Source organism: Buceros rhinoceros, unplaced genomic scaffold (genome assembly GCF_000710305.1).
Source record: "Buceros rhinoceros silvestris isolate BGI_N320 unplaced genomic scaffold, ASM71030v1 scaffold25920, whole genome shotgun sequence".
Taxonomy (NCBI): domain Eukaryota; kingdom Metazoa; phylum Chordata; class Aves; order Bucerotiformes; family Bucerotidae; genus Buceros; species Buceros rhinoceros.
In genome coordinates, this window is record NW_010390569.1 from 13,917 (window position 1) to 23,426 (window position 9,510).

The following is a 9,510-nucleotide window of genomic DNA, read 5'->3' on the forward strand; positions in this document are numbered from 1 at the left end:
AAACGCGAGGCTGTGCGTGGCTCACGTCGCTGCGGGAAGTCCTGCCGCGGAGTTCAGGGTTAGTTCACCGCTCTAGGTCTGTGATATGGGCATGGGCTTTGCATGAGGCTTTGCTCAAGCGAGCAAAGCGGAAGGGGGAATGTGCAGAAAAAGATGCCAGGGTCTTTCAGTAGGATTCTGATGTGGCTGAGATTTCAGACTGAACCGGCAGATTCCTTCTGCTTCAGCTGGTACTAATTTGATCTCTCTTTGATCCCAAAGTCAGTAATACGTCTGTAGATGTAATAAACTTAATTACTCAACTGCAAGATCAAGGAGCTGTGGAGGAGAATGATTTGATTTGTTTTAACCAGCCTTCAAATAGCTGAATGGGGAGCTGTATGTTTTGGTGGGGAAACCACTGTATAAGATATCTAAGGACGCTGAAAACCACGGTTCTCTTCCCTTTTCAGCACCCAGCCCCACTACAGCTGTTCCTTACACGTCAGCGAAGTGCATTGACGTAAGAAAAAACCACCACAAAAGCAAGTGGCTGATACCCTGGGGACTCAACCCCTGCGAGAAGATCAAGGACTTCGACGAGGCGGTGAGCAGGCAGATCGAAGCCAATGACATCGTGTTTGCTGTGCACATTCCCCTCCCCGGCAAGGAGATGAGCCCCTGGTTCCAGTTCATGCTGTTCATCATGCAGCTGGACATCGCATTCAAGGTGGACAATGACCTAAGTAAGTCCCTAAGTAGTGTCTCTCTGAAAGCTGCTTTTTTGGTGTGGTGCATTTCTAAACTGCGAGCCAAGATGCTCAGTAAACAAAATTACGGATCCGTGGTACCAGGAGGAGCTTGTAGAGCAGGCAAGCTGGTGTGTGAGACTTTGAACACACACCAAGCACCAGCTGCAGAAAAGCTGATGTTTATTTACTGAGCCTCTGGCATAATAAGAACTTTAATGTCTTCAGTTTGAGGTTGGTTGTTGGTGGACTGAAAAGGTGGCCCCACCTCCCATCAGTCTGTGAGACACGTTTTTTTGCTAGGGTTTGATAAATACCAAATTCCTCAGAATAACAGGTACCAGAGCCGTGGAAGAAGCTGTTGTACTGGGATTCACCCCAGTCCCTGCAAGAAGGTAAAATACAAAGGGTGGGGGGAAAGCCCCCAAACTCAACCCTGGGGAAAAATCTGCAAGATGATGGTGGGAGCAGCAAGGGCCAGACTGAGATGCCTCTTCCCGAAAGAAGAGTTGCATGTGTGTTCAAGCGTTTGGGATAAATCCCTCTCTAACAACAATAACCTATCAGTGAATAAGCAATTTACTTTTCAAACTGCTCTGAACTGGGGCATCTGCATCTCCTTGTCTGGCTGCAGCCTGTCTGTGGGTCTGGCTTGGGTGTCCACATAACCACGTGGTGGGGCAGTTCAAAGAGCAAGTGTGGTTTAGAAGCTGGCCGCTGGGTTGGGGATGTGAACTGAAGGGTGCTGGAAGCCCAGATCTGCACCACAGACCTGCTGAAGCTTCCACACCAGCTTCTTGCTGCCCTGCCTGCTCGGCACAGCCCTGTCCCATCCCAGCTATTCAATGTGTCGTCACTGAGATAAGTTAAACACGAGGCTGTACGACGCTGACCTGTGTTCTCACCCCGTCACTATCTTGGAGGTTCAGAAAGCGTAGCCTGGCAACTTCCGTAAGCCCCCAACTTCTTGAGCTTCAAGCCATGATGATGGTTAGAGAAGTATCACTTTGTTCTGGGGCTTTTGAAGTTGGCACTCTGTGCTGGAGCCAGAAACTGGCTGAGCACCTGGGAGCAGGTCGCTGAGTCACTAAACCGCCTTTGGAGAGTCATCTCTCCTGGCGGCACAGCGAGCCACCTCTTCAGGTCACCATTGGGGCTGCTCAGTGACCAGGTCCTTCAAAGGTGGGATCTTCTTTGGAGGTTTAAAAGCAGAAAAGGTTGAGTTTGGGGGTGAGCTGTGCCAGCTCTTTCTGCGGCTGTGCCACCTCTGCAGCTGGTCAGGACTCCGTTTCTGGTCATCACCACTTCAGCAGCTGCTGGTGGGTTTTCTTTACAAGAAGCATTTGGAGAAGAGGGACATTAATGCTTCTTACGGTGTGAGCTTACTTGGCACATCTTGAAGGTTTTCTTTCATTGACTGGAGGAAATATTTTAAAATGCTGGTTTCCTACGCTTTGTGCCAAGCTGAAGGCAGATGTAAATTAAGTGTAAAATCTAAGAAATGAGTAGTGCATTTCTAAGTTGTGTTGTAACAGATTTCTAAAAAAATAAATCTTGTTAAGCTAAAATAACAGCAAAAAATAATCTCCATGCCCTTTGCTTTGATGTAAGAGCTTCACTGATTGGCTAGCTGGAGTCAGCACCTCCAAGGAGGCAATACTGAAGGTGTGAAATAACCTCATTTCCACTCTTAAACCAACCCTTCACCTATCTTCTCTCTAAACCTTTGAGAGCCCTCCAAGCCAGCAGTCACCCTGCTGCAGCTGATGCCAGCAGGGGTTGGTGCCAAACCAGGGCCAGCTCCTGGAAGGCATCATGGCAGTGAAAACCTTGGCCCGTCACTGTCCTCCTGACTGTCCTAAAGCTGCCTCAGATCATCCAGGAAACAGCACCGCCTGGCAAATGCAAATGTTCTTCTCTGCCTGAAGCAGCTGGTTGTTGCTGGTCTCGCTGGGGAAAAATCCTGGCTCCCAAACCACCACAGTATGGTCTAAAGATGTTCAAGTCAATACATACCGTGCAGGGTCCTGGGTCTGGCCCCGCTCCCCTGCTTGGTCTTCACTGGGGATGCTGCTGAGACACATCTCAAACCAATGCCTGCCAGGGTTTCCCCAGGGCAGAGGGCAAGGGCAGCCCTGGCAAGGTGCCCTGGGGAGCAGGAGAGCTGCCCGCAGCTTCACAGGGGCTGGACATCCCGAAAGGCCTGAGGGATCTGCACTCTTCAGAGGAGGAACCAGCCTTTATAATGTTGGCTCTGGACTTCCAAAATGCAGGTGTTTCGAAGCTGAGCTAGGTCCCTTGCGTGTGTCCTTCGCAGAAAGCTGGGAGGGGCTCAGACTTCCTGTTTCTCTCAGGAAAAGGCTATTTCCATGCCCTTGTTCTTTGTGCTGCATTGTGCATTCCGTCATTAAAACCCCCTTTCCAGAACAGGGAAAGGCGATGCACAGAGACAGGATGGTCTTAACACTGCCTGTATCTCAGGAGCTGTGATAGACAATCAGTGTTGTTCATGAGGACAGCAACATCCACAAGCAGGACTCGCTCCTGCTGTGGGGCGAAATGCCATGTTCACAGGGGCTGCAGGAAGCTGCTGGCAGCAGCTGGAGCCCTGCGCAGCAGTGGTGTGTGTCCATCACTCCTCCCCATGCCTCTGCGGGGCAGCTGGTGGCATCCCCGGGGGAGCATCCTCTGGTTTCCATCTCCTGTGCACAAATGGCTTCTTCTGAAGCTGAAGTATCACCCTGTTACTGCGCAGTTAGATCTGATTGCCGTGGTGGATTTGAAGAACAGAGGTGCTTTTGGGGGGGATGAAGGTGGTTCAGCTTGTCGAAGGCTGTTCTGCCCTCAGAAGGATGGTCCCTGCTCCCAGACATGTTGGGCAGCCAAGCCAGCTCCTGGAGGCACCTCTCCTTCCCCCTGGCAGAGCAGCGCTGTGGCCACCCACGGCCTGGGTTGCTGGTAGCGAGTGTGCAAAGCCCCATTCCTCAGCACCCCTGTCTCCTGCATGTCAGGTTCCTCTCAAAACTCCACTCCCACGTTGCCCAACAAGGAACTGTTGCTCGCTGGCACATCCTGCTGCGGTGCTTTGAAGGGCAGAATAGCTTGGAGGAGGCGTTCTGGGTGTGCTGAGAGGAGGTTTCTCCATTGTGATGTTGTTTATTTCCCGGGCTGGGCTGTCACCGTGGGTCTGGGCCCTTGGTGTTTGGCAAGCTGCAGCGTTCCCAGCAGGGAGCATCAGTCCTTCGTGCCGAGCTGCTTTGCAGCACAACCTTCTACTTGCCAAGAAATAACTCGCTGGTGTCCCAGCCCAGCTGGAGCAGGGACCTGGAGGCTGCTCCCTCCCCAACTGCCACAGGTGTCAGGAGCTCCCAGAGCCAGGCTCTGCCTGCCTCAGTTTCCCCTCACAGAGGAGTAAACTGGAAATTGCTTGATACTGAATTGACATTTTTATATTGAAAAATGTTAGTGAGTGAGATAACTTCTGGTTCCTTTGCAGTTGGAAAGCGTTTGTGTGGAGTCGTATGGCAGAGCGCTGCAGGCTGCCGTTCAGATCCATCTAATTTTGGTCTCTTTGGTAGATTTTGTAATTTTAGAGAGCAAGTGAAGCATGGAAGCATCATGCAAATAATTCTGGTGTTCCTGTTTGCTCACGTACGCTTCTTTCCGGAGAGCTGAGTTAGTCTGCAGCTGGCATGGAGCTGCCTTCTGACATAACTCCTCTATTTTTAGACTATTGTAGCGTGGGTGAAGATATCCTGTGCTAATATCACGCTGTCAAGTGGGTTGCGGAGAAGATCCTGGGCACTGAACGTCTGGCAGAAGAACGCTAACATGAAGAAATAGATGGCTTGGAGGACGAGGGGTACCAGGGAGTCCCTTGGTCTACAGGGGTCACGGCTCTGACCTGCTTTGGAGCATCTCATGGCCCTGCGAATGGAGGGTCATGGAGAAAGCTCAAAGCTGCGGACCCTGGCAGGAGTGTGTCTTCTCGTGGATCCTGGAGCACGTAACTGTGTAAACAAACCCGTCTGACTTCTGTGGGGTGTTTAATCGGGTGATGCTGGTGAGGTTGTCACTCAGCACTCAGCTGCTAGTGCCAGAGGGCATTTACCAGGCTCCATGTTATCTAGATGCCATCTACAAGATCTGCACAGGCGAGGTTAACCTGGAGCATGCTGTGAGGAGGTCCCCTGACACTGTCCTTGGGAGATGAAGTATCCTTGCAATTTTGTCTCTTGGTACTGAATAAGACAGGAATTTCTACCTACTTATTTCTGCCTTTTTATAGTTGAGAAATTCTGGAGAATCTTGATTAATGTGTGTGGAGGAACCAAATTGCTTTCCACCAACCCGGTACCACCTGGGAAGCTGAGCACAGCTTTGCAGTGGCCGTTCCTCTCCCTTGTGTATACTCTTCCTCTCCTGATGCTGTCGCTCGGCCTTGAATAATTAAAATGCTGTGCTCTCTCTCAGCACTTCCAGAAGTAAAAACTGGTTTGTCAGTCCCTCGCCTCCTGTTCCCTCCTCCCATCTGCTGTTTGGATGGTACGTAAGTGTTGGTTTAGAACGCCTTTCTTTTATCTGGAAGCCAAGCGTGGTGGAACATCAGCCACCACTTTGCTCCTCCTTCCCCTCTTGCACATATTCCTGCCCAGGCACGTTGCCTGCCCTTAGCCCTCGGAGGACTCCAGAAGCGTTGATGCTGTGTGTGAAAAGACCACACACACCCCCAAATTCTCTATTCACCATCTGGCATTTTGGTATTAATGTGACTAAGTCACGAATCTCCTTAAAATTCAGTATCTTCTGTTGTCAGGCTTGAAGGGTCTTTGTACAAAACTCTGCTCCAATGGGAGGTGTTACCCCGATGCTGAGACCCAGGGCAGTGCAGAAGGAGGTTCTAATCTGTTGCTCTGGGAAGACACACACTAGTACATCTTCTGCCTTCTGGTTTTCATCCTCGATGGCAGCAGCAACGTTTGGATTGCAAAGATGGAATAATGAAAGCTGTTTTTGTTGGATTTCATCCCGAGCATTCCAGTTGGTTTTATGGCTTCTGCGATGGAGTTTTTAGTCCTTTTTAGCCAGGCCAAGTTTAACCTTATGTTCCCATTAATCTGTTTTGCTGGTCTTCTAAATAGCGGATCTGAGACGGCAAATTCATGTTTCATGGAAACCCAAGGAGCGGTTGCTGTGGGCAGGAGCTGGGTATTGATCTGGATGGTACAGATCACGTCCGTGAAAAAAATCTTCAGAAAGAAGTCGATGCCTCCACATCAGATGCATGACAGAGCCACCTCCAAACACTGTATAAATAGCAAGTCTGAACCACAGATACCATCCACGCCCCCTCCCATCATTGCGGATGAGTGTGCCACCACATCGTCCCAACAAAAACACAACCAAAAAGATGACAAATATACAGGACACACAGCGCTTCTAGACATGAAACAGCCTCCCGTCAGAGTTCTGAAGACCAGATTTTTGCTGGAGCTGAACTTCAAAGCTCATCAAGCGTTGATGTGTCTGTGCAGCTTACATCCACAGAGGCACTGCTGACCTCCTGAGCTTGGGAGAGGGCCATCGCGCGCTTCCAGGGAGCTTGCAGGCGTGAGCAGCTCCCAGTGAGTGTGCAGGGCTTTGACACCAGCACAAGTGGTTCTGTAGCCACTTCCAACGCTTCTCCGTGGAGGTGGCTCTGTAGCCATCTCCAAACACTTCTCCATGGTCAGTGGTTCTGTAGCTGTCTTCCAACACTTCTCCAGGGCGGGTGGCTCTGTAGCCATCTTTCAGTGCTTCCCCACAGTGGATGGCCCTTGCTTCTCCAGGGCGGGTGGTTCTATAGCTGTATTCCAGCGCTGCGGCTCGCAGCGTTTGGTAATCTGTGAGGCTGTAACATGCACATGCTCGTTTCAGAACGTGTTCCTCTCTCAGAGCCTCCCCTTGGATCTGTGCCTGGTAAACAAGAAGGTTTTACATCTGGGAGAGCTGGTACAGGCTTGTCTTGGGTTTTTAAAGCATGTTTATGTGTTGCTGCTTGGCAGGCTTCAACTATATCTCTCCATTCCGTGAACTTGCTCAGTTATGGCACCAAAATAAGTCTGTTCCAGCCCCATTTTCTCCTTGTAGTGACGTACTCTTGACAGCATCGTAGCAAGAACATGTTTAAAGGCAGTTATAGCCCATGCTCGTACCATGACTGTGTCCAGGAGAGAGCGAGCTGGCTGTTTACATGCAAACTGGATGTGGTGACCTTTCCTGGGCCCGTAAACTCTGTGTGTGTTCACTGATGTGCAAATTGGTGCGTCTGTGAAGCCAAAAACAAGTTGGTGCTGGTGTAGGGTGTGGACAGGAGGGCTCCAGAAGCCTTGCGGAGAATGACTTAAGCTAAACAATACCTGTAGAACACATTAGCTCCATGTGTGGTTGTTTCTGAGGTTTTTTCCAGCAGGGCCAGCACAGCTAAACTTCAATGTTTTAACTTTCTTTTTAATGAAACTCCGAGGACTCTTTTCTTATTACTCTGGGAGCCCTGGCTTGTCTTTGAAGAGCAGAAGAAACTGGCTGTGGGTAATTTTGAAGCCATTTGTACTTTCGGGGATGTGTTTTGACTTCTAGCAGTGCCCTTCCCTGCTTCCTCCCTTCCCATCCCACCCAAAGACCTCTGCAACCCTTTTTGTCTCTTTCATCTAACAGCTCTGTGGTATAATCCGTCTTTCAGGGGCGTATTCTAAACACTTTTATTGAAGATGTTGGGCTCAGTATTTGTGGAAGGTGAACCTACAGGCAGAAGAAACCTAAGCTTACATTGATAGACATTGTCTGCTGTCACGCCTAAGTGAATGCAAAGCACCATGAGTTGCATGATTTCTTCTTTATACAGTTCATCTGACCGTATACATCTTTTTTTTTTGTCTGGTTTTCTGTAACTAAACTCTTTCAGAGTTGATTTAATCCTGTGATGCAATATAGCTGTTTCCTGAAGCAGAAGGACCTATTGCTCACCCTTGTGTTACCAGCAGAAGGTTCTATGTTGAAGCCTGAATTGTCCCCCCACCAGCCTGTGGCGAAGAGGCTGCTGGTGGCTTGTTGGCTTATGGTCTGTCACTGTGACTGTGTAGTTCCGGTTTTACATGAATTATTGTCTCTAATGCTTGGGATTAATAATGCTCTTCACCCCCAACTGTAACAAGCTGTAACGCGTCAGGAAGTTACCAGACCTTTGTGACCAGGACAAATCCCTTCCTCTCTACTAGAGAGGGGATAAATGTTCTGGACAAGGTAATTTTCAACTCTGTGGTGTGTTCCCCTCCGTAGCTGGGTGCCTCGCAGAGATCCTCTCGGTGTCTGTAGGCTCTCCTACCCTTCTGATGTCCTGTACCATTCCTTGCTAACAGCCTGATGTCTCCTGACTCTTGCAGAAGAGAATGCAGAAATTACCCTGGATGTGTCGCTGGCATATCGCGATAACACAGTTGATGATTGGAAGGAAATAGCACACGCAGTAGAGACCAGGAAGCTGAAATGCACCTTTGGCTCACCAAAGGTAAGGGGGTTTGCTGGCACTGGAGGTGGGGAGGTGTGGGAGTGTGGTGGGACTTGTCCTCTTCCTTTCCAAGAAGCTCAAGTTCAGTCATAACTTTCAAATGTGTCGGGTTTCTCTTGGCTCAAAATCTCTGCAAACCTGCTGAGCTCCATATGCAATGGGTTCTGTTTGGTGATAGGAGAGAAGGGGGTGAAGTTGGAGGCAGAGTTAAAACTGTAAGGAGGAAAAGGCGTGAGGTGTTGCAGAGGCGTTCGAGTCTGGAACTCGAACGTGTTGAGATCTCTATACCCCAAAGTATCCCAGAGAACTTGGACATTTCCATCTTGTGCCTCTGTGATGGACAAAACCTTGTTCTTTACAAATTGCAAGGAAATAGCCCACCAAGGACCCCCCCAGCCCTCGCAGGGCCTGGAGAGGTGGAGCAAGAGTTTCTTAAAATAACTTCTTAGTGCATCAAGCTACTGAGCTCAGGAGCAGAGAGCACAGTAAGCAGTCGAGAAGAGACCATCTTGGTTACATAAAGATGTTTCTTTTTGTGCTGCAGACTGTAACTCCTGTGCTTCAGTTCTTCTGGGGTCTCTTTACCACGCCGCATTCTTCAGCTCTGTGTCTTGTTCTCCCATTTCACAGTGCCTTCAGCAGCCCACTTACATCTCCAGTAACACCTCTACTCTTCCACACAGCCAAGAATAACACATACGAGGTGCAGAGGGGGGTATTGCTGGAAAAACATACCTCCATGTCGAGACATGCGTGAGGGGGTTGTCAATTGTGTTTTTGCTTAAGTTGTACTTGCTGAGCTTGGATCCTGAAATAGCCTTTCATCTTGGAAGGTTCCCTTGGCTTCAGAATCACAGCATCGTGGAGAGCCAGAAGGTCTCCCCGGAGCCTCCTTTGCTCCAGGCTCAACCCCCCCAGGTCCCTCAGCCGCTCCTCAGCGCATTGTGCTCCAGACCCTGCCCCAGCTCCATTGCCCTTCTCTGGACACGCTCCAGCCCCTCAATGTCCTTCTGGCAGTGGGGGGCCACCACTGAACCCCGGATTCTAAGTGTGGCCTTAAACCTGACCAGAAAATGAAAAAACTAAATTAGCTTTTGAGTTAAAGCGGGAACCCCAGCTCAAGCACACAGAGCCTGGAAAGTGATCACTGGTGAAATACCCTGCACATGTCTGCTGGTGCTATCAAGGGTGTAATTTTGACAGATTTAGCCTCGAGCTACAGGCTGGGCGGGCAAC

At 49.8% G+C, this 9,510-nt stretch overlaps 1 protein-coding gene across 1 annotated transcript in view; it reads left to right on the forward strand.

Annotated features, from left to right (window-relative positions):
* Window positions 1–452: 452 nt before the first annotated feature.
* Window positions 453–9,510, forward strand: part of WLS (wntless Wnt ligand secretion mediator) — a gene marked incomplete at both ends in the record, with an annotated part of 11,618 nt that continues 2,560 nt past the window's right edge. Inside the window, 2 exon segments of the mRNA XM_010138338.1 lie at window positions 453–725; window positions 8,150–8,274. Coding sequence (XP_010136640.1) covers window positions 453–725; window positions 8,150–8,274 — 398 coding nt within the window.